The sequence below is a fragment of the Nannobrachium achirus genome, assembly GCF_963921795.1.
Source record: "Nannobrachium achirus genome assembly, chromosome: 1".
NCBI lineage: Eukaryota > Metazoa > Chordata > Actinopteri > Myctophiformes > Myctophidae > Nannobrachium > Nannobrachium achirus.
The window spans coordinates 61,667,764-61,693,462 of NC_137810.1; the positions used below are offsets into that span (position 1 = coordinate 61,667,764).

At 43.3% G+C, this 25,699-nt stretch overlaps 1 protein-coding gene across 1 annotated transcript in view; it reads right to left on the minus strand.

Moving 5' to 3' along the window:
- LOC308289225 (sec1 family domain-containing protein 2-like) overlaps positions 1-25,699 on the minus strand; it is a gene marked incomplete at its 5' end in the record, with an annotated part of 199,475 nt that overhangs the window by 11,728 nt on the left and 162,048 nt on the right. Inside the window, one exon of the mRNA XM_080730851.1 lies at positions 21,815-21,949. Within this exon, the coding sequence (XP_080586977.1) occupies positions 21,815-21,949 (135 nt within the window). The remainder of the gene's footprint in view (positions 1-21,814; positions 21,950-25,699) is intronic.

A 25,699-nucleotide genomic window follows, 5' to 3' on the forward strand; every position in this document is an offset into this window, starting at 1 on the left:
ATCCAGGTGGCGGTAGGGTAGGGGTGTGTGTGGTGAACGACAAAACGAGTGCTCTTACCACGATATAACTGAGTTACCCAATCTAACTGTAACATATATATTTTTAAATGCAGGAAAAGAAAATTGGATTTTTAACTCCGAGTCGTGACCCATAAAAGTCCACAGAAAGACTTTTTTTTAAAGCTCTCTGATTTACACTGCAGCCAAATCCAGCCTGAATCAAATCTATGTCACATCCAGATTGGAATCTGATTGGTTTCATATGAGCATGTGACCATTTAAACCAATCAGATTCCAATCTGGATGTGACACAGATCTGATTCAGCAGTGTAAATCAGGCCTTAGAAATGTAAACCTTTGCCCCTGATAATACAGTGAGAGCAGCAATATTCAATATGACAATAACAAATTAGCTTTAAATATGTATCACAGACAAAGGTTTATTTCAAAGATTTTATTTCAGAAAATAGTTTGTTTTGTTGTTGTTTCATTGTCTTGTTCAAATTGATTTCTAAAGCACATATATTTCATGTTTTTTGCTAGTATTGATTGCATGTTTCATACATGGTTTATGTTTGACTGATTGATTGATTGATAATTGTCGTTGTTGACAATCTGGCTAACCATTGTCAAAGAAGAAGGAAAAACAGAGTCCCCTCGCTGTTTTGTAAGTCTGTTCTAGAGAGTTTTTGCGAGTTTTTGCTCTATATCTGAAATTGTTCAGGGCCCCAAACTGTACAAGTGTACCAAATTTCACAAAAGGGCATTTTGGTATTGCATCTGAAATGGCTTGGAATTAGAGACAGACAGAACATGACATTTCAATATCCGAGCATGGTGTGGCCCCTTTAAGTTTCAGCTAGGCCATTTCTGCAAATAAACGCAGACGACACAATCATTCGAGCACAGCAACCGACTCGATAGGTTATCCTTTGTTGACTAGGGTTTCCCCCGTCATTTGCCCCGTTTACACCAAATCTCTTTGCTGAAAATAGCCGGTCACAGCTTGTGCTAGTTCACCCAAACTCGAGCATGTCATTTTCGCTGCATGTTTTGTTCTATTATTATGACATGCCCAGAATAGGCTCACAGAGCTCCTAAGGACATCAGTAACAGTGCCTCTGAACCCTTATGGTTTGTTACAGTAGACATGATGAGTCATTAGCTGTCAAGCAGGGCTATACTTCACATGGGCTCTGTTCTATTATTGTCATGTCTGTGCAGGGGTGTCGCACCAAATTCGTTACTTTAACTATTGATGAATAGCAGATTTACAAGATCTGCTATTTTTGAAAAATCGTGATTTTTTTTTTGTTATCAATTGTTTTTTATTTTGTTCAAAACATGAAATCGTGAACATTTGTGAAAGTCTTTGAATACTTCAAATCCTTTATAAGGTTTTTTTTTTTGAAAAACCTATGTTTCTATGTCAGTGGTGCTCAAACGTTTTCATGTCAAGGACCCCAAAAATGATATGTATTTGTATGAAGGCCCCTCCACCTTGGGCCCTAGTAACTCAGTCCCACTTTCCCCCCGTTGTGACGCCCCTGTGTCTGTGTTTTCTCTGTGTGCTGTGTGAGGGCTGAGTCAGGGCTCTGCTCTGCCGGAGGCCTGTGGAGGCGGCACTGCTGGACGAGGAAGCCCGGGATCGCTTCCAATTTGGGGCTGTTTGATCCGGTCGGGAGCGGAAACAAACAGCCTACGCCATGCTGTAGTCCGGATCACTTTGGCCGGGGAAGATCAAACCGGAAACAGTTTTAACCCAAAACAATTCCCCGCGCTAAAGGGCATAATTTTAGGGCCTACCTAATAGGGCATTAACGAAAAAGTCGACAAGTTGACTCAGTCGATTTCATTACACAAGTCAACTCCCACCAGAGAAAGTCGAAAGTCAAAGTTGAAAAAAAAACTTTCAATTGAAAAATGAAAAATGAAAATAGCAGATCTACATGCTCACAACGCCTCGCAATGCGAGGCATTGTAAGCATGTACATCTGCTATTTTCACAATTTCTGCCTCTACATATTTGACAATTTGGACAAAGTTCAATTTGTCATTTTAGTTTGGCTGCCTAACGACGTTTAGGGACGCCTTAAACTCTGGCTGGCGATGCATGCATGTTTAGGAATGAAATAATAATAAATAAGGCTTTTTTTTTGCGCCAGGCGAGCAAAAACACTACATTTCCCATTGGCCTTAGCGGCCGATCCTGTCCCAATCACTTCCTGATCAGCGCACGTGCGCAGGACTCGGCTTAGCGCAGCCTTCACAAAGCCCCATAGAGAATGCGTGTAAAATGGCGGATGTTATGAGTGAATGAGGCTCTGCGATCGCGCCGCTATTGATTATTACTTCACCACGCTAACGATCGCATGTGCGCCCGTCACTAACGCCGATGTCCGCGGGCACAATGCACGCACGCCGGTAAGTTGAATGGAGCCAATGATGGCATTCTATGTGTAGTCGTAGTTTGCTTATTTTAATATTTTGTAAAAAGTCAATTTGGTATATCCATCTTTTATTTAGTCCAACTCGTATAGCGACTGGCAAGACTACACTTCACAAGCATTTAGATAGGGATTGGGGAAACTGTCCATCTCCACTTCCACTATAAATAAAGGCAGAGAAGACCACAAAATATATAAAAACAAAACTATGTTTTCAAAATGATACGCTTAAAAAAAAGGTATTCAGATTTCAATGCATTGTTTGTATTAAAATGTGGGCAAAATAAATAAATAAATAAATTAAAAAGTGGTCATTTTATTTTTTTTACAAACAAACCTAAAACGTGTTTGATGTTTGATATTCTCTGTAAAAAGGAAAATATATTGTTTAAAAAAAAAAAAAGAAAAAAAAAAAAGTGGTCATTTCCCCCCAAAATGCAAAGAATTTAAAATAAATTCAATCAAATATCAATAATATTTGCATGGGGATACAATGTGAGCTTGTACTGTAGATGTGCTGTGCTGGATATAGTGGCAGTGAGTCAGGACTCTGCAGGAGTCCAGTAGCAGCAGGCAGCGTCTCTCCTCGCTGGCCTGGGCGCAGTGCAGAGAACCTGACTTGGCCCCGGTCGGTCATAACCCACACGTGGAGGCAGACATGTGCGCGCACACGGAGGCAGAAACACACACAGGCTCGTGCACCAATGACACCAGACAAATACACACGAAGGAGCGCGGACACTCAGAAAGGCGTGCACACACATACGCGCGGGGGGCGCCGTTGCAACAAACGTTTTACGGGAACGCGCCCTGTACATAATACATTTAAACATGGGTCAGTCAGCAGCAGCACGGGTGTGTTTGTGTGTGTTAGGGTGCGCCTGCTGTGTTGTTGGATTGGCTGCTGGGGGATTGTAATGGCCGCGCGGAGCGCAACGCTATTGGCTGTGGGGCAGCGGCGGGCGGTCTGGCCACAATCTGTAGCGCTGTGAATGCCAAGCAAGCAATCACAGCCTGTAGGGGGGGGGACAGGGGCGTCGCACCAAATTCTGGGCCCTGGGTACAAGGATTCACTGCGGGCCCCCCATGAACGCATTATTATCCATTGTTTTGTGCTTTAACAATTGAAAAATAACACATAACTACAAGCTCACAGATTGTAGATCTGCTAAATCCTTCTAAAAAACCTATGTTTCTATGTCAGTGGTGCTCAGATATTTTCATGTGAAGGACCCCCAAAATGATATGTATTTGGCCACGGACCCCCATCTCAAAATATTTAGTTCCAGGGACCTCCCAGAACCAAAATTTGAGTTACAAATGCTTGCTTAAAAAAATGCATATAGTCACATTTTCCGCGCTGCGAGCTTGTAGATCTGCTATTTTTCAATAGCTAAAGTATAAAATAATGAAGGCCCCCTCCACCTTGCTTGGGCCCTAGTAACTCAGTCCCACTCCCCCTCCCCCCCCCCTCCCCCCCCCCCTGTGACGCCCCTGCAGAGAGAAGGAGAAACCCCAAGGCCAGAGCATGGCCATACACGTGCTACCTTACACACAGCATGAGCAGCCGCAGTGTGTGCCCCGCTCACACTGAACATGTGTTCTACTGTGTGTGAGAGGGAGAGAGAGACGGTGCAAGTGTCTCTTTTGCCTTTTGTTTTTTTTTTCTCCTTTTGAGACCGCGTTTAATTGACAGGTGGATGCTGTGAATGTGTGTATTTGTGAGCTAGGGCATTCACCAAATATTCTAATATTCGAATATCAAAGTCACTATTCGAGAAGTCGAATAATCGATTTTTTAATTTTTTTATTGTTTTCTCTTTTTAAAAAATATATAGTTTATAAAGCTTGGCTAGATAGGAAGTCATAAGAATGAGTTGTCAATGCCCCTGGTGGATGAATTTGTTAATGCTCTATACCAGGGGTTCTCAAACCTTTTTAGGCAGTGACCCCCAAAATAAACATATTTGAACTGGGGACTCCCACCCTGACAAGCACTTGGAATTGTAGGTATTACATTTAATGTGACTCGGTTCCGCAGATAAATATTGTGAAAATAGCAGATCTACATGCTCACATGTAGATCGGCTATTTTCACAATGTTCTCCTCTTGCTTACTTAATATTTGACAGGTTGGCCAGTCCTGTCGAATATTCGACTATTCGAATACTTTGAGGTAGAATAATTCGAATACTAAAAATCACTATTCGTGAATGCCCTATTGTGAGCAGAGAGTGAGCCTGGACAGATTTTAATTTGGTTCATTCAATATTTAGATATTTGATGTAAATGTTATCAGGCCTTCCTCCTCAGGGCTCCTCCACATACACACCCATTGTGTGTGGTAGAGCTCCATGGCACCATGATAGATGCATTAAAAACACCCAATATTTTTCTGGTGACTCATATTATCCTCCTAATACGTGAGCAGGCCGTGTTTTTCGGCCTGTTTTTCATTTATTTTCAATAATTATTTTTTGTATTTCATTTTTCCATTTTCCCAAATAATTATTAAAAACTAGAAGCAGTGCTCTTCCGAGCACAGGTCTCCACCAGGTGTGGTAGGTTGGTTGTGGGTGTGCATAGGGTGGTATTGAATTAGGTGGTTATGAATGAGCGGGGTCAAACACAATCCAAGGTGAGTGGACAAGTTAGCTTCAGAGACAGTGTAAAAAAATGTGTTTGTTAAAAAACAGCCTCATGGTGACGCTATAAAAGGCTGTTCCTCGGCCTAGTGGGAACGTGTGTGCCCGATTTCATGATAATTGCACTTTGCGTTTGGGATTTTGTTCAAAACGGCTCAATCCTACAAACTTTGGAAGCCAATCTTAGCCAATCAGGATGGAATATGCAAAATCGGACAGATCCATGTCGATCACATGACGATACTGCCTACCGATTTGTAGGAATTTTGGACAAAATCTGTAAGAGTAGTGTACAGAAATGTGTTTTGCAAACATCGACCTCATGGTGGCGCTATAAAAGGCTGATGTGAAAAAAGCAGGGAAAGGGTTTTTCCTTGGCCTCTAGGGAGTGCGCTTACAAAGTTTGAAACTGATCGGTGGAGTTATAGGTAAAACCACAAATCACCCTGTTATAGCGCCACCATGAGGCTGGTTTCAAAAATTTGAAGTGGCATTTCTTCCTCAACCTACTGGGAACGTGTGTGCCCGATTTCATGATAATTGCACTTTGCGTTTGGGATTTGAGGCATTTTGTTCAAAACGGCTCAATCCTACAAACTTTGAGATTACGTGGTAACAACAAACTGCGAGGACACACGCACGCACGCACGCACGCACACACACACACACACATACGGACGCACGGACGGACGGACGGACGGACGGACGGACGGACGGACGGACGAAGGGGAAAACATACTCTCCCCCATGCCTTCGGCTGGTGGAGGCAATAAATGAAAAAAGTTATCGAAAAAACACGGCCTACTCACGTATTAGGAGGGTAGTATGAGTCACCAAAAAAATAATTTGTGTTTTTAATGTGTCTATCATGGTTAAAATGGAGTTTGAAGCTACAATGGGTGTGTGTGGGGAGCGGCCCTGGACGGGGAGGGCCTGATTACATTTACATCAAATATCTAAATACTGAATGAAGCAAATTCAAAACTGGTCAGGGTGGTCACAAAATGACCAAAGTTTTTTTTTAAAGTGAAATATCCCTTTAAAGCGATATATTCCTTCGCCGTCTGGAGATCGAGAACCAGATCTTTTGGTGCTAGTCACTCTAACGCGGACAGTTTAGTGTAGGCAGATGGGCGGGCGCGGCGAATCTCTCCGCAAGGCTCTGACCAATAGCATGTGTTCTCCTCCCCCCACCCCCCTCTGCTCCTCTGCTCTGCGTCATGACGTCAACACATTTGGTGCGACGTTCTCTGCACTCTGATTGGTTAGGGAAATTCTACACTTCCTCCAACAGTGATCATAACGCGATCGCCCAGGCTTCTTTTTCTTCCGATCGCCAAAAGAAGCCTGGGTTTCCGAGGCTAGGTGCTTGTAGACAGATTCTTCCTTTGTTATGTACGTCATTTTGTTTTTGTTTTCTATGTTATGACACGAGTGTTTAAATGCAAAGTAAAGCCCTGCTTCATCATACAAGGCCGTCGCACTAAAGTAGTGAAAACAGCAGATCTACAAGCACACAACGCCTCGCACCGCGAGGCGTTGTGTGCTTGTAGATCGGCTGTTTTCACTAGTTTAAATCATTTTTTTAAATGATAAATGCAAAACGAACGGTTTTGGACATACAAGGTTTCCACCCGACAACGATAATATCATATCATATCATTATTGTGCAATTTTAAGTGGTCAAACTACCATCATGCTCAGAAGCATCCTAATAGTCTTGGATATTTCATTTAAAATCAGAGGTTAAAGCCTCGCCCTCAGTCTGTGATTTCCTCACCTGCTTGGCAATATGCACACAGCAGGAACAATATTAGTGATTAATATTAATTCATATTAATTAATATAATATACATATTGTGTATTGTGTGGCCTCTTTTCACACTGTTTCACAAATCGCACATTTACACTAGGTCTTGGTCATATGAACATTTTCAGTTGTGAGATTTCATTTTGCTTTAATCCAGGGGTCCTCAATGTTTTCAGGCCAAGGACCCCTTAGCTGAGAGAGATGAAGCAGGGACCCCCACAACCTGTTCATAGATTCCATATAGTTTCATTGTTTGACAGCAGTGTATTTTGGATTCATGTAAATTTGTGTTTTCAGATATTTAACCACACAATACTTGACAAACTTGACCTTTCACTCTGTACTTAGTCTGCTCTTTTTCCCCCTCTACACCAAAGCTCTTTGCCGAAAATAGCCGAGCTTGTAGATCAGCTATTTTTGGCTAAAGTATCCTCAAAATGTGGACGCTAAGTTTTAAGTAGTTAATATAAAAAAGGAGAAAAAGGTTTCCATCACACAAAGATTTGGAGGACCCCCTGTAGTAACTCTGAGGACCACCTAGGGGTCCCGGACCCCCTGTTGAAGACCATTGCTCTAATCCATGTTAAGTTGTCACGAGACCAGAGAAGGCAGTTTGAGATGGACTTGTACTTGAGGTCATGTGATAGCAGCACACTGCGGCTCGCTGCTATAATCAGCTGTGCGTGTTTCAGTCTAAACAGCGGGACCTCACATCGCCAAAAATGTCAGTGCACATTTTCTGAAAATCCATGTAGTCACTCATGCAGCACATTGATAAAGGCAGGGGCGTTCAAAAAAGCTAAACAAAATGTCCATTGCATTTACAGTACACGCTAGCTTCACCGCACCTTGTTTCACTTACTGCAGTGGTTCTCAAACTTTTACATTTCAAGGTCTCCCCCTTAACTCTGACAGAACACAAATGGAACCAAATGGACCCTAACGGGTCCATTTGGTTCCATTTGTGTTCTGTCAGAGTTATACAGACTTGTATGGGTCAATTTAGACCCCCATAAAGGAACCCACTTTGAGAAACACTGACTTACTGCATAGTGCTACACGTTGTGGTAAACGTACTCACATTTACACTTTTCTTGGCTTTCAACCCGCTTAGTTTTCTGGAGAAAAAAAAAACTAAAACATATTTATTCAAACATTACAAAAACATTATTTTGCTATTATGTATACAGCAACTACTAGCCCAAAAGGGGTTCCTGTATCGAAAGCTATAGTTACGTACAGGGGTTCCAGGCCCAAATTGGCTAAAAAATAAATTCTCTGTCTGCGAGTCTATAGTCTGTGGACGTTTTAAAATTCATAATTGTGAAGTATGAAACAAGTTCATTTTAAACTGAACTGTGTGAACTGGTCATAGAGCTACTAGCTCTTGTGGAGTGAAAGGAACTGGTGTCTGGTCCTTGGGTGTAACACAAGAATGAGAGGGGGGGGGGGGGGGGGGGGGCAAGGGGGCACGTCTGAAGAGGAATATTTTCCTCTTCAGACGTGTCTGAAGAGGAAAATATTATTTGATCCCCAGCAGGACGAGGACACCGACAGACACCTCAAAAGGATAACAGAGCAGCAGACCACTCATACCCTTTGTGTGCGCGCGCTAAAAGCAAGCCGCTGGCTGACGCCTGGCCTTTGTGTCAGACATAATGCTGGAGCTTTGGCAGCGCTAATGAGAGTTTTTTCGGGGGCTCGCGCCAAAGTGAAGGAGCCGCGGCGTCTGCTCATGCGTAGCTCTGTCTAAACAAGGACGCTCAGTCAGGGGCGTCACAAGGGGTAGGAAAGTGGGACTGAGTTACTAGGGCCCAAGGTGGAGGGGCCCTAGTAACTTTAGCTATTGAAAAATAGCAGATATACAAGCTCACAGCGCGGCACCGAGTGCCGCGCTGCGAGCTTGTAGATCTGCTATTTTTTGAAGTCGTTAAATTTGTGTGCAACTCTTTGAATATGTATTTTTTAAGCGAACATTTGTAACTCAAATTTGGCTTCCGGGGGGGTCCCTGGAACTAAATATTTTGAGATGGGGGTCCGTGGCCAAATTCATATCATTTTGGGGGTCCTTCACATGAAAAGGTTTGAGCATCACTGACATGGAAACATGGGTTTCTTGCACACTTTTTCCACAATTTTTCAAAAATAGCAGATCTACAAGCTATTTTTCAATAGTTAACATTCATGGGGGGCCCGCAGTGAATCCTTGTACCCAGGGCCCAGAATTTGGTGTGACGCCCCTGCGCTCAGTACCTGCCCATAATGCTGCACAGGGACTCCGAGTGCAAATGGTGTACGGCCATATGCCAAACACTCCACTCTAACTACCACTCTGTATACTTTGTTATAAATTGTTTAAAACAAATGCTCTCAGGTAGAAATGTCTAAGCAGCGCCGCTGGCATATCCTGACCGTTTAAAAGTTGCTTTTAGGATGTCAGTGCACTCAGTGGCCCATGTTTTGCTTTGCAATACTGGAGAGTGGAGACACATACGTACGTACGCTCATTGGCCAACCTTCGCGGGACACTTAAAGGACTACTTTTTTCATATTTTAGATTGTAATTAGAGAAAAGAAAAGATGAGTGTTAAAATGTTTTCATTTACTGCTTTCTATTGTTTTAGCGATTTTAGTATTTTGATTTCAGTGGCTAAATATGTATTTTTAGACACAATAAGCCGGCAATGCCTCTGTTACTATTTACACCGGCCCCCATAAGTCACTTCTGCCCATGAAAGATTGCAGTGCATCTTGGGAATGGGCTTATTATTGTGTCTAAAAATACATATTTAGACACTTGCATGCATGCCCCCAACTCAAATGATAGAAAGAAGTAAACGAAAACATTTTAACACCCATCTTTTCTTTTCTCTAAAATATGAACCCTTGTTGTAAAAAAACTAAAGTTGCCACCAGAAATTAGAAATGCGGTTCCCGAAGAAACTGCGTGGGCTTGCTGAAAACACGCACAAAATGTACACATCCCAATTCTGTGGCAACATGCACAGGTGCAGAATACAGACGGCAGATGGGATTGTCGACTTAAAAAATCTTGAGTACTTTTTCCACCACGTCGCTGACTGCAATTGCAGGAGCACGTTTGCCCTGTTGGCGGTCTTACAACCTTTTCTGTCAAGTCTGGTAACTAAAACCTGTCTACTATATGTTTATATCACCACTCAATCAATTTGGTCAGAATTTTGGTCAGAATTTATTGAGAGGATTTCCCCTTGAGATGCAGCATCTCACTTTAGAGGGGGTCCTAAATACATAATTAACATTACATACAGTACAAAAACATGATTAAGACATTACATACAATGCAAACACAACATTTTTCACAAAAAAATCTAAAAGTATAAAAATTGTTAACGAGACGCGTACAAGCAAAGATAACTGCCAAAAAATGTGGATGGGACAACTAAGTGGGCCCACAATGAACTCATGAAAAGCACCACTCACTTCACACTTGGTGTGATTTTTTCCACTTTTTTCTTGTTTTTTACTTCGTTGTACACAGCTGAGCACCACTGCCTAAACACAAAGGCATCCAGAGGATCACACCTGCTCGTTTTTATACACTTTGTTATGCTTTGAGAAGGATTCCAATAAGCATTGTGTTTCTCAGAGCCCCTTGGCCAGTGTTTCTAAGTGGTGGTGGGCTGTGATCACAAGTTGCTTTTCCATTAGGGTTTTGCGCAGCGTTCCGTTGTTGTGTTGTCAACTGTCGCACACGGGCAGACGCGGCTCACATAGACACATAACCGTTGCGTAAATGCACGTTGACGTCATGGTAGTTTTTCAAACACTTCACTCACCCGTCCTCTCGCTATGGTGGAAACACGGGATCGGCGTGGCGCGGAACGGCATGGCTCACCACTGCGGTGATGGTTATCATCCACTCTGTTTCATTTTTTGCAGCTAGCCAAGAAAGCCCCAGATCTGAGGCAAATCAGGGACTACAGAACACACACTGTATGCTCTGATATTGGCCCGCCCGTGTATGTGTGCACTCTACACTAGGGCATTCACGAATAGTGATTTTTAGTATTCGAATTATTCAACTTCAAAGTATTTGGATAGTCGAATATTCGACAGGACTGGCCAAACTGTCAAATATTAAGTAAGCAAGAGGCGAACATTGTGAAAATAGCTGATCTACATGCTCACAACGCCTCGCAATTGTGAGCATGTAGATATGCTATTTTCACAATATTTATCTGCGGAACCGAGTCACATTAAATGTAATACCTACTATTCCAAGTGCTTGTGTGGGGGTCCCCAGTTCAAATATGTTTATTTTGGGGGTCATGGCCTAAAAAGGTTTGAGAACCCCTTGGTATAGAGCATTTACAAATTCATCCACCATGGGCAATGACAACTCATTCTTATGACTTCCTATCTAGTCAAGCTTTATAAACTATATATTTTTTTTTAAAGAGAAGACAAAAAAAAAGCGAATATTCGACTTCGGTGAACAGCGTCGAATAGTGACTTTGATATTCGAATATTTGGTGAATGCCCTACTCTACACTGTAAAATCCTCACCGTTAATTCATCCATTCGTTAACTCCGTGGACATACATAGATACATCATGTATAGTCAGAGCGTTTCAGGCAAAAATCGTGCACTTTATGAAAGAAGCATGACATTTGGCACACAGTTAGAACATGCTATATGGAACATTTTTGGCTATAGGGGCATCGCAGATTTGTCTTGGGAAACTTGTGGGAGCCAATCAAAGTTGGGCTCTCATAGACTTTACTATAGAGTAAAATACAAAAAATAAATATGCTTTAAGTAGCATGTGAGGGGTCAAACTAGGTATTTTTCGGGATTCTGAATCCAATGCAAGCATTTGTTTTGCACGAAAAACATTCCTTTCCAAGAAACGTCCGCCACAATACTGTGAAAAGTGATGACTCATCACTAAATCATAGTTTTACTGCCAAATTATGGGGTCAGTTTTTAGCTCAAGGAATGTTTTTCCTGCAAAACAAATGTTTGCATTGGATTCAGAATCCAGAAAAACACCTAGTTTGACCCCTCACATGCTACTTAAAGCATATTTATTTTTTGTATTATTTTACTCCAGAGTAAAGTCTATGAGATTGAGAGCCCAACTTTGATTGGCTCCCACAAGTTTCCCATGACAAATCTGCGATGCCCCTATAGCCAAAAATGTTCCATATGGCATGTTCTAACTGTGTGCCAAATTCCATGCTTCTTTCATAAAGTGCACGATTCCATCAAAATACTGCCCGAAACGCCTGGACTAGTAACCATGGTTGTATCTGTAGACCACTCAGAGTTGAATGAAGGCTCAGGATTTGACCAGACTGTGAAAGGGCCCTCGGGGGGAGCAGAGAGTGGGAGAGGATATTGCGGTTTGGGGAGGGTTAGTGTGCCGACCAGGGGGACAGAGGCTGTAACGCATATCCACCACAGAGCCCAGATCTCTATCTGCCCCACTGATTAACTCACATCTGGCCCTGCTTAAAACACCCGGCTGCCTCGCAAAGGCCAATTACACCAGTTGTGTAACAGTGGCCTGCTTTTTTTTTTTTTACGCGAGCAAGGAACCTCCTTGGCCTACAAAAACCGCCAAGTCAGACAGACTGGCTCTTTGCTATAAACCTGACCCTGGAGAGCCCTGTACTGTGCACACCCTAAAGGCTGTAAAACAATATATACGTATAACGGCCCAATAAAAGTTCTATTTTTAACCACAGAACCTCCAGTGTGTTTGCTGTTTACCACTGTTTGGCTTGCAAGTCTGGGGTTTGGACCGTGCCAGGAGGGAGGTTCCAGCACTGTCGTTGGCATGCATGCAGTGGTGGAAAGTAACTAAGTACATTTACTTAAAGCTATAGTGTGTAAGTTGCTCAACTACTGGTCAGTAGCGGTATAGCAAACCGCGGTCGCGTCTGCTTTTTTCGGCCGGGGTCTCGCGTCCCTCTACGACCAGGCGTTCGGGAGTTACGGACTCCTACACCAGAGTAAATGCTGTTGTTATGTTGAGGCAGCAACTTCCTGATTAGACAGCAAGACGCACTGTGATTGGCCGGCAGTGTATGATCCGCGCTGTGATTGGCCGGTAGTGTATGATGACTTAATTTTGCCGCGAAAATTAATTTTGCCGAAATTAATTGAGTGGGTGTTCTAAAACTTTAGCGATTTTAATAGTTAGATCAAATTTAAGATTTGTTTAATCGAAAAAGTTGCATAGTATAACTAAGTAAAATGTTGAGGTATTTGTCCTTGAGTATTTCGAGTCTAACTATTAATTTAGCGAAACGTTGGAGCAGTGGTTAGTGCATATGCCCTTCATGCAGAAGGTGAGTGCCCTGCCTAGGCCGACGTCAGCAAGGGGGAGAAGACGACATCCACCTCATGGCCTCCCCTAGGTAACAAGAAATCTTGTGAAATAAAATGTCGCCAACCAATCATCAAGGACGATGATACACGAAAGAAGAAGAAATTAGCGAATGTCTGGGCGGAATATATACTATTATAAACGAGACAAGTATTTAAGCAATTTTGTTAAAAATGGACCAATCCTGCAAACTTTGGAAACCAATATTAGCCAATTAGGATGGAATATGAAATATTGGACAGATCTGTCTTGATCACATGACTAATAGAGATACTGTGTACCGATTTGCATTATTTTTGGATAAAATCTCGAGGAAGAATGGGAAAATAAATTGTTTTACATAAGTCGGCCTCCTGGTGGCGCTATAAAAGGCAGATATGAAAAATGCAGGGCAAAGGTTTTTCCTTGGCCTCTAGGGAGTGCACATACGAAGTTGTACACTGATCAGTGGAGTTATAGGTAAAAACACGAATCGGCGACACCATGAGGCTGATTAGATTTTTTTAAGTGACATTTATTCCTCGGCCTATTGGGAATGTGCATGCACAATTTCAGCAAAATCGCACACTGCGTTCATTTCAGGCATTGTATTCAAAACGGACCAATCCTGCAAACTTTGGAAGCCAGTTTTAGCCAATCAGGATGGAATATAGACAGATCAGACAGATCCATGTCGAATATACTGTCTACCGATTTGCGTGACTTTTGGACAAAATCTGTAGGAGTACTGGCAAAAGTTAGTTTTGCAAAAATCGGCCTCCTGGTGGCGCTAGAACAGGCCTGTGTAAAGAAATTGGGGCAGAGGTTCTGAATTGGTATCCAGGGAGTGTGTGTGAACAGTTTGGCAGTGACCGGGCCAACGGTGCCGGAGATTAGCTGGTAACGGACGGATGGACGGACGCACACACGCACGGACGCACAAGACGAAAACAGTCTCTCCCATGCCTTTCGGCTGGTGGAGACAATGACATCCAGTACAGATCAGGCATCGCAGAATGATTACAGCTAATATCAGTTCAGTTAGTTTGCCCCTCTTTGTCAAGACCATGTCAGGTCGAGAGTCATGATTTGTTTAGCTCTATCAGTACAATAATGACAAAGTCGATCAATATGTCTAGTGCGCAGGGAACTGCCGGGAAGGGAGGGAGTCATTTCCTGGTGATGAGTTAAATTACTATTCATGTCAATCAATATGTCTAGTGCGCAGGGGCGTCACAAGGGGGGGACTGAGTTACTAGGGCCCAAGGTGGAGGGGCCTTAATTACGTGTGCAAATCTTTGAATATATGGCGAATATTTGTAACTCAAATTTTGCTTCTGGGGGAGTCCCTGGAAATACATATTTTGAGATGGGAAACATAGGTTTTTCTAAAAACCTTAGAAGGATTTGAAATATTCAAAGAAACATTTTCAAGATTGTTTTAAAAATAGCAAATATACAAGCTCGCAGCACGGCACTCTGTGCCGCGCTGTGAGCTTGTATATCTGCTATTTTTCAATAGTTAAAGCACAAAATAATGCGTAATAATGTGTTCCCAGTCTAAAGGGGTAAAAATACAATTAGTTTAGCCCTTCTTTGTTAAGACCATGTCAGGTCGAGGGTCATGATATGTTTAGCTTTAACAGTACAATTGACCAAGTCAATCAATATGTCTAGTGCGCAGGGAACTGCCGGGAAGAGAGTCATTTCCTGGTGGAGTCCTTCTTCTTTCGTGTGTCATCGTCCTTGATGATTGGCTGGCAACATTTTATTTCAAAAGATTTCTTGGTACTTGAGACGACATGAGACGACAGCCAAGTTAAATTACTATTCATGTCAATCAATATGTCTAGTGCTTAGAGAATTGCTGGGAAGGAAGTCATTTCCTGGTGATGAGTTAGATTACTATTCAAGACGTCATTCTAGCCATGACAATAATGTATGCAGGCTTACTACTGTAGGGGACAATTCAAGGAAATATACCCTTCAGACGTTTCCAAATACACACACTCTAGCCGCTTTCCAATCCGAGGGATTCACACTTTGAAGTGCGCATTTCAAGGGCTATGACGTCACTGGTCACAGATCTACAAGCTCACAATGCGTCGCAACGCAACGCATTGTGAGCTTGTAGATTGCTATTAGGCGCGGCCCAGTGACGTCATAGCCCTTCAAATGCGCACTTCAAAGTGCGAACCCCTCGGATTGGAAAGCGGCTTCTCTCTCCATCCATCCATCATATCGTCACTGTCGGGCAGAAACCTTGTATCTCCAAGTTTCAAATTTGTAAATCTTTTCGCAAAGCAAAGCCCTGCTTCATCATAAAAGGCCATCGCACAAAAGTACTGAAAACAGCAGATCTACAAGCACACAACGCCTCGCGGTGCGCCTCGCAGTTGCTTGCATGTTTTCCTCCGCCATCGGTGTATGTATGTGTGTGAATATAATGCACAAATGTTCTTTATTCAGCAACACATCTCTACAGTACAATCTACTACCACTGAGCCTACTGGGAATCATTCATAGGGTCACCGCTTTGACCCTCGTTCCGCCCATCTAAGTGTCCAAGTGTACCTGAGAAAGACACTTACGGTAAGCCCTGACATCTCCCCACGAGGACTCATCAAAAAGCCATCTGGAGGAGGGTCCATAGCTGAGTGGTGAAGGCGCGTACAGCAGGGGTCTTCAACGTTTTCAGGCCAAGGACCACTTAGTTGAGAGAGAGATGACGCAAGGACCCCCACAACCTTTTCATAGATTCAATATGGTTTCATTGTTTGACAGCACGATCATCAGTATATTTTGGATTCATGTCAATTTGTGTTTTCAGATATTTAACCATATGAACCGTCAATACTTAATACATTTGACCTTTCACTCTGTACTTAGCCTGCTCTTTTTCCCCTCTACACCAAATCTCTCTGGCAAAGCTTGTAGATCTGCTATTTCTGGCTAAAGTTCTCAGAATATGGACACTAAGTGGTTTAAGTGGTTAATGTAAAACAGGAGAAAAAAACGTTTCTATCACACAAAGATTTGGGGGACCCCCTGTAGTAACTCTGAGGACCCCCTAGGGGTCCCGGACCCCCTGTTGAAGACCCCTGGCGTACAGTATAGGCTCTGATGCCTGACGGTAGTCCTGCGTTCGATTCCTGAGCCTGGTGGACCTACGCTCCCTTCACTTTGGACAATCAATGAAACTGCTGGGTGAATGCAAAAAAACTCCCCTGGGAATGATACAATACTCCTGCATAGTGCGCTGTCCAAGGCTCACATACCCTGCCCCGAATGTCCCAAACAAGCCTAGGGCTTGTTGACGACCAACACCTTTTTAGAGTGGATTGGAGAGAAGATGCATAGGGCATCCTTGCCTATGCCAGCATCACATTAGTGCTCAGTCATCACACATTTACAGACTCCCGAGGAGTCTCTGCATTAATACGGGGGGTGGGGTGGCTCAGCGATGGGCTCAGGGGTAGAGTTGCCAGTTCAATCTCGGAGAGTTGAACTGGCAGACACCAGAGTTAGTGCCGAAGTGTCCTTGAGCAAGACTCCCAGTTGCTTGCATGTTTTCCTCCGCCATTGGTGTATGAATGTGTGTGTGAATATAATGCACAAATCTATGTAAACCGATTTGGATAAAAAATAGCTATTATGCACTATTTATTATTTAAATACATGAATAAATTTAGAATTTGTCGGCTGCATTTAACCCATCTTAACCCTCCTGAGCAACTGCCACCAATGGATGTCGTATAGGGACATACAGGGGTGTTGCACCAAATTCTGGGCCCTGGGTACTTTAACTATTGAGAAATAGCAGGTATACAAGCTTGCAGTGCGGCACTTGTAGATCTGCTATTTTTGAAAAAAATTGTGAAGATTTGTGCAAGTCTTTGAATGTTTCAAATCCTTCGAAAGGTTTTGTGAAAAACCTTTTCATGTAAGGACGCCCAAAACGATATGTATTTGGCCACAGTCCTCCATCTCAAAATATTTAGTTCCAGGAACCCCCCAAAAGTGTGCAAAATTTGAGTTACAAATGTTTGCCTAAAAAATACATATATTCAAAGATTTGCACACAGTTTCACGACTTTTAAAAAATAGCTTGTATATCTGCTATTTTTCAAATTTCAATAGCTAAAGTATAAAATAATTACAGGCCCCTCCACCTTGGGCCCTAATAACTCAGTCCCCCCCCCCTCCCTTGTGACGCCCCTGGGGACATAAACTGTCCTTCTGAAGTGGAACGGAGAGACGTAGCCACTATAGAGTCCTTGCCAAGGGAAGCATTACGTTAGTGAAGGTCTGTATTAATGCGACTCACTGCAACCACAAAGTGCTGAGTACAACGTGCCCTGTGGCAGACCTCCCCTCGCCTCGTTTGTTACTGCACGGTATGTTTGTTTGTGTTGCCATGGTGAACCGGGGCCAGCACAGCCACACGTTTAAGTCCATTTTGTTTATGAGGTCATAGTGCCTCTCTCTCTCGCTCGGCTGCACAGCATGCACTCGCACTGCACACTCCAGTTATTCTAGCTTTAAAATATTTCTTGGTTTTCGTTTGCTGTTGTTAGATTTTAAGTTTGGTTTCAGTTTTACTTTGTTTTACGAGCGCATTAGTAGTTTTAGTTCAATTCTTATATGTTGTTTTAGTTTTTCAGGTATTAGTGCCATGATAAAAAAGGTAGGATGAAAGAATGCTTGACATGAGGCGGATCACGTTACCGTTGTGCATCGCCTCAAAAACGCCAAGCTCTGACCTGACGGTGGCTAATCGCCATTAGGGCGTTTTACTTGTTACTATAAGACGAAGGCAAGACAGCGGCTGGTTTTTGAAAAGGACTTGAGACACTTTCAAATATGTTGAAGAGAATGTAAAGACGCTATTCTGAGGAAGTTCCACGCAAGTGGTCACGAGCGCCGCCATAAGCTCTTCTAATGTTGAGTGAAATAAATGAATGAAACACAATAGGTCTCTATTTTTTTTTCTTCTTGTTTTTTGGTCTTCCCTGTCTCTCTTCCAGTCCCCCCAAAAACATTCATTAACTGTAAGCCTTGCCTTTCATTTCAGTGGTTTTCTGAATGGGCGTGTCTGAACGGTACTCTTTTGAAAATGGCCCCTTGCTTATGTCACAAAGGGGCTGATTTCCTATTGGGCCCCCTCGAGATGGAGGTGGTACTTTTTGGGAGGCTATATTCTAATCTATTGAGACTATATATATGAGGTGGAACCTTGAGGTAAAGTGGTACTAAAATTGGCTTGAATTGGATTGACTCTTCATGGTTCACACCGTGGTACCATGCTAATCGTCTCTGTATAGTTCCAATTTTAGCCCAAAGACAGCGTCCCGTTGCCAACAAAGGGCATTTTGGTATTGCATCTGAAATGGCTTGGAATTAGAGACAGTCAGAACATGAAATTTAGATATCCAAGTGGTTGTTTAGGCTAAAACCTGTATAAAACCGTATTATGGACCAATATTTATATAAAATATACATTTTGAAAAGCATGGTGGGGCCCCTTTAAGTTGTCTGAGCTCAGAGAGGAGCTGTGCAGGGTCCACGCCGCACCTGGCAGTGAAGCAGCCTTTTCTCTTTTCCCCCCGCCGTGGAGATGGTGACATAAAGACATTATAATGATCAACATAATTGTATTTGTTGGTTGAGTATATCGTCACTTTCGGGCAGAAACCTCGTATCTCCAAGGTTCGAATTTGTATGTTTTTTCGTAAAGTAAAGCCCTGCTTCATCATACAAGACTGTGGCACAAAACTAGCCGATATATAAGCACACAACGCCTCGCGATAAGAGGTGTTGTGGTGTATGCTTGTAGATCGGCTTTAAATAGTTTTTAAAATGATAAATACTAGTAAGACGCCTCAGGCCGACATGCGACCGCGCCAATTCTTGGCCATCTGACCAGTGATGTATATCGGACCAGTTACCCATATATGGAGATCCATGTACTGTATAGAGTACATCCCTTTTATGCCCATACATGGAGAACCCTGTCTGAACCAGCCGCACAGATATGGGCTGTCTTCCGCCATACATGGGTATTCTCATATGAAGTCCTGTTAGATATGGGCTTAATATTGATGACATCAGGGATCTCCATAAATGGGCATGAAAGGGATTCTGTTAGAGTGGTTCCCATGACATCACAACATACAATATATTTTATGCCCATATGGAGATCCCTATCTGAACCAGCTACACAGATATGGGCCATGTCTTGGCCATCTGGCCAGTGATATATATCGATGACATCAGGAATCTTCATATATGGGCATAAAAGGTGATGTCACCTGTGATATCACCTGTGATGTCATAGCGATGTGTCAAGGGAACCAACCCATAGACATGTACACACACAGCTTCAAGGCTTCAGGTCTACACGCAGACAAGCTGAGACATTTCTCATGGTAAACTGCGACCTATGGAGATCCCCAGGCATCAAACCCAGGCCCTAACTTGCCAAGGCCCTGCTTGGCTTACTAATTAACATACGTTTTATGCCCATATATGGAGATCCCTGTCCCAATGTCATCAATATTAAGGACATATCTGGGAATACCCATATTTGGTAATGCCCATATATGGGCATGTTTTGACATAACATTGTTGACTGTCATGCATGGGTCTCCATATATGGGTAACTGGTCCGATATACATCACTGGCCAGATGGTGCGACCTCGTCGCATGTCGCCCTGAGGCGTCTTACTAGTTATACTGTACATTAGGGGTGTTGGAAATATAAAGTGCCCCTGCTGAGTTTTGCCTGGAGCCGGCACTGCCCACCCAGGCTCCTATATCTGACTCCTTTGCATTTGTAAAGCTGCTTGTGTGATTTCTTTTATATGTATTAATAGGGCAGGAATATGTGTGGATGTGGGTCGCATGATGTCAGGTATCTGTCAAATCGGGTCAGCTTCAAACAATGGACACAGCAGTGTCGGCTGAGGACAGCCCATTCATTCCTCACAGCGGTCGGCACTCTCAAGGGAGCAGGGGAGTGCATGTGACTGCGGACCGAGGTGACTCGTGTGCCGTATCACTCACTGGTGCATTAATGAGTGTGTGTGTGGGTGTCAGGGACGTGCTGGGCCCCTGATTCAGCCAGGGAAAAAGGGTTGTAGAGGCCCTCATTGCAGCGCTATAGAGAGAGATCTCTCTCTATAGCGCTGTTGCTACTCAAAGATTTGCCATTTCAGATCATGACAAGTGACAAGCCAGTTGTCCCGCTTTTCCCAATGGCCAGCACGTCCCTGGTGTGTGTGTGCGCGCGTGTGTGTGTGTACTACACACACTGACACAGGCACCCATTTATCAATTGTAAAGTAGAAACCAGCTTAAACTAGAGCCCGGGAGTCAGCTTGCGTCCACGTCCACGTGTGATTTATCAAGAAGGTGTACCCTGGTCGGCAGGTGGCGGGCGGAATACTGCAAAGAAGAGGAGCGTCTCCGACATGTGAAGTTACCCCACCAATCCTCTCCGTGGATTCACACGCAGCTACACAGCACACACGCCTATCATATGCATGGAATGGGACGTGCTATTTGCATACACAGGGCGCAGACCGATACACGACGCAGAAACGTCCAATAAGAACATATAACACAAATCAAACAAACATACGACCGTCAAAAGTCTGTGGTATGTGGTCTAGATATTTACATTATGTTATTGTAAATCTGAAATTTCTGCCTTTGGGGCTAGGCAAACCTCAGTAAAACTATGCCTAAACCTAACTCTAAAACCTAACCCTAACCCTTAGTCGGACTAATGGGACGTTGAAATACCGAGATGTCACCGTCCTCACTAGTATAGTAACACAAGTAACACTCCCCAAGGTCGAGTAGCGACCGCAGGGAGTGCCAACTAATTTGACTATAATTTAGACTTACCTAAAGTGTGTGTGTGTGTGTGTGTGTGTGTGTGTGTGTGTGTGTGTGTGTGTGTGTGTGTGTGTGTGTGTGTGTGTGTGTGTGTGTGTGTGTGTGTGTGTGTCGTTACAGGCAAGAGTAACAGCATTACAGGCAAGAGTTACAGCGTGACACAATTGCAACACTTAAAAAAGGAGGACTTCACCACTTTTCAACCTGTCTTCATATAATAGGTCCTCACTAATGTTCATAATAAAATAGCACATTTTTTTCCTACTCAGTCTGGGTCTCATAGGAGAGCAGTCAAATCCTTCCACCGGTGACATCATCGTTTGCCAGATTTTTTAAACAATATTTTTGAAAAAAAAAAATGTATATATATATATATATATTATCACGAGAACAATGGCAACAATGGAACATTGCAACTTTTCAGGAATAGAAAGCCTGCAGTTTCTATTAGCTTGCATTTCCCATTGATGATGTCACCAGTGGAAGGATTTGACCGACCCACAGCTCTCCTGACCCAGACAGAAAATTTGATATTTTATCATGAACATTAGTGAGGACCTATTATATGGAGATAGGTTGAAAAGTGGTGAAGTCCTCCTTTAACTGATCCCTGCGGTCGCAACAAGTGTGTGTGTGTGTGTGTAGGATCTGACCTTCATAAACATGCTGAAGCCAGTCTTCAGCAGGTCGGTGAGGCCTCCAGACATGTGCTCGATGTCTGGACACTCGGGTCTGTCAGGGTGAAACACCTCCTCCAGGACTTGCCTCAGGAACGGCCGGTACGTCGCCTGAACAACAACACACACCACACAAACACAGGTACAGACAGACACATATAGTTAATAACAGGGAAGTGTAGAAAATATTAGAGAAGCACGGGCTGAAATTTCTAAAAGGGCCTTTTGGTTAAAATATCGAAAATAGCAGACCTCCCAGCACACAACGCGTCACGCTGCGGCGCGTGCCGCGCGTTGTGTGCTTGGAGGTTGGCTATTTTCTGTACTTATTCATGGTCTTGAGTGGGCACTTTTCACAGATGGGTAAAAGGACAGGGGCTCACAGGATGGTGTCCTGTGCCAAAACCGTGACACATTGTGAGCTTTTAAGTTGGCTATTTTCGGGACACAGTTGTACGAATAAATGAGACTCAAGGTTAGAATGGGTTACATGTCTCCATTCCGACACTAACCCTATCCCTAACCCTAAACCTAACCTCTATGGAAGTGTTGCCACTCCGAGAATAAGAAGTCACTGTCGGAGTGGCGACATGTCGGAATGGAGATATGTCCCCGTTAGAATGAACGTCATGTGAGGGATTAATGTTAGGCATGTATGTAGCGGAACGAGTTAGTAATGTCGCCATTATAAATGAACATAACAGTGGGACGAGGCACAGAGAAGCACAAGCGTCACACTATCATTGATTATAATCATAATCATCGGACTGTTGAGTGCCACTGGAAATAGCTCCGTCGGTCTCTACGAGTGTTTTGTTTATCGACGTGAATATGGAATAACACTCAATACGAGAGGTTGCGTGCATGTCTTTCCCCCGCGTTTTTGCCTCTCTCTGTCTCTCTCAGCACGTAGAGCTTTTCTCTATACGAAAAGTGCCTAAATAGGATGTGTTGTTCTTCCTCCGCTGTTATTCTCTGCCTTTTTGAAAGCCTTATCGAGGACCTTGGAGAAGAGAGACCTCGAGGACACGGAGAGAATCGGCGCGTCAGTAATGATGTCATTGCAGACGTTCAGACATTCACGCAGAAATCTGTTTATACTGAATGGTGTCCACGACGACGTTGGATGAATGAAACCAAGGTCACAGAGACAATCAAATATAAGCTTTATACAGAAAAATACTAAACTAATCTGTCTTCAAAATAGTCTCATTCTTATTAATTGAATATTGCTATCGTCCCCTCCTGTATCGCTGCCCGTCACACTCTCCTATCTAGAATTACAACCATGTCTATCATGTAATGATAATAACTGTATATTATGGCTGTCGTGCTCAAGCACAATGCAAAACGTAAGGTGGGAAATTGTTTGCGTCTCAAAATGGCCCTATATTGCAACCCACAGGATGAAGGAACTGCAGAAATAACTATAGCAGGATGATAACCTATACTATTCAACTATATAAAAAGATTTGCCCCCTTTCCATTTTTACCTGACCTCAGTCATTCACGGGCCCCGCTACCAGTACAAAACAACTTTTCTTTCCAGTTGAATAGCTGTCATTTCTGTCAACACAGTCATTCAACGAGGTGTCCATTTGCCTTTAGATGTGAGCAGTGGATCTCACAATGGGACTATCACTACATGTTCCAAATGTCCAAAGGATGTTTGCCTTTAGTCGAGTGTTGGCTCCCCCCCAGTGGGGGACACATTTTGCACCAACGTTACCTGTATATAACAGTGTGTTAATGTTGGGCAATTTAGATCTGTATTTGCATGTATTTCAGAATATTCAGAGTGGAATGGAATATTCTATTAACACGTGTGTGTGTTTGTGTGTGTGTGTGTGTGTGTGTGTGTGTGTGTGTGTGTGTGTGTGTGTGTGTGTGTGTGTGTGTGTGTGTGTGTGTGTGTGTGTGTGTGTGTGCCTGCGTGTGTGTGTGTGCCTGCCTGCGTGTGTTTTCCTGTCTCCGTACAGCTACGTAATGCTTTGGCACCTTTTTGTCCAGTTAAAAATACTTTTTTTTTTTTAGGGAGGCGCTCGGGTGGTGCAGTGGTAAAGTAGCTGCCCACCACCACACAGTCTGGGGTTCAAATGGTTAATTGTTACTAGTAAGGCATTAACGGCTTGTGATTTTTGGAAGTCGACTCGACTCAGTAAAACGTTGAGGTGAAGTCGACTTTATTGTTTGATGATGTCATCACACTGTGCGTGAATGGGGGAGGCAAACCCGAAACCCTTGCTCAATTGAAAAAACACAGTTGGAAAAGGAAAGGATACATTCTTTCCTTGACAATAAGCAATCCTACTGTTTGAATGCTGTACACACGTACACATGGAGGAAAAAATAACAATGAAAAAATACGTTTCAACTTTCCCTGGTGGGAGTCGACTTGTAATGAAGTCGACTGAGTTGACTTGTCGACTTTTTGGTTAATGCCCTAATTAATAGTCAGTGCATGTCATCCTACGGGCTGGGCGGCAACTGTCAGCAAAGAGTGACCTACGTCCTCCCGGTGGGGGCTCCTCACAGGCAGGTGAGTCAGTAGGATACAACAGCAGTGACAACTGACAACACACAGAAATGTGTGTGGGGAGGAAGTTATTGATATAACGGGGAAAAAAGAAAAAAAAAGAAAGAAAGAAAAGAAAATGTCTTATGCTAAGGAATAAATGAGGCTTTACAAAACATTCAGTTCCATCTGGCTGGAAGGTCTGGATGTCTCTGTAACCATTCTGTATCCCTTCCATGAGCCATGATCAGTCTAAATCCAATTTAGGCTTGCTAGAAGAGATTGCTATTTTGTACAATTTACAATTTAGGCCAAGGATCTTCAACAGGGGGTCCGGGACCCCTAGGGGGTCTTCAGAGTTACTACAGGGGGTCCTCCAAATCTTTTTGTGATAGAAGCTTTTTTTTTCAGATTTTTCATATTAACCACTTGAACCCTAGCGTCCATATTCTGAGAACTTTAGCCAAAAACAGCAGATCTACAAGCTCACAACGGCTCGCGCTGCGAGGCGTTGTGAGCTTGTAGATCGGCTATTTTCGGGCAAAGAGGTGAAGTACAGAGTGAAATGTCACGTTTATTAAGTATGGCGATTCAAGTGGTTAAATATCTGAAAACACAAATTGACATGAATCCAAAATACACTGATGATTGTGCCGCCAAACGTTGAAAACTATATGGTATGTATGGATTGTGGGGGTCTCTGCTACATCTCCTGTCGACTAAGGGGTCCTTGGCCTGAAAACGTTGAAGACCCCTGATTTAGGCATTTAGCAGACGCTCTCACAAGCGACTTACAATAAGCAAGGGCAGCACAAGGTAATACATCAAATGCATAGAAGTAAAAAATCGAACCTCTGTTCGAAGTGGAGCTGTGTGTGTGTGTGTGTGTGTGTGTGTGTGTGTGTGTGTGTGTGTGTGTGTGTGTGTGTGTGTGTGTGTATTGCAGTTGATGCTCAGGGCAGGCTAGACTCAACAGCACCTCTCTGGTCACCCAGGGTTACTACATACAGACCCACAGACCCACATACCCACATACCCACCCACATACCTACACACACGGCCACGTATAGGGAGCTTGTGTTCCACACAGCTCCAAAAAAAACGTTGGTAAACCAAGAACCCATTCAACAAAATCAATCAAATCTAAACATCAATTTGTAAAATGTTCTTTTTAACCAAAGCATGTGAGTCACGTTACGCTTTGGTTGTGCTGATGAACTGCCAAACATAGTGACTCTTGACTCTGATAGATGTGTTGTTGTTGTACCTTTCTGTTATCATAATGAATGTGCTGTTGCTGTTAGGTCCACTTCAAACGGCTGAAAGCATGATTCAGCGGGCGCTTA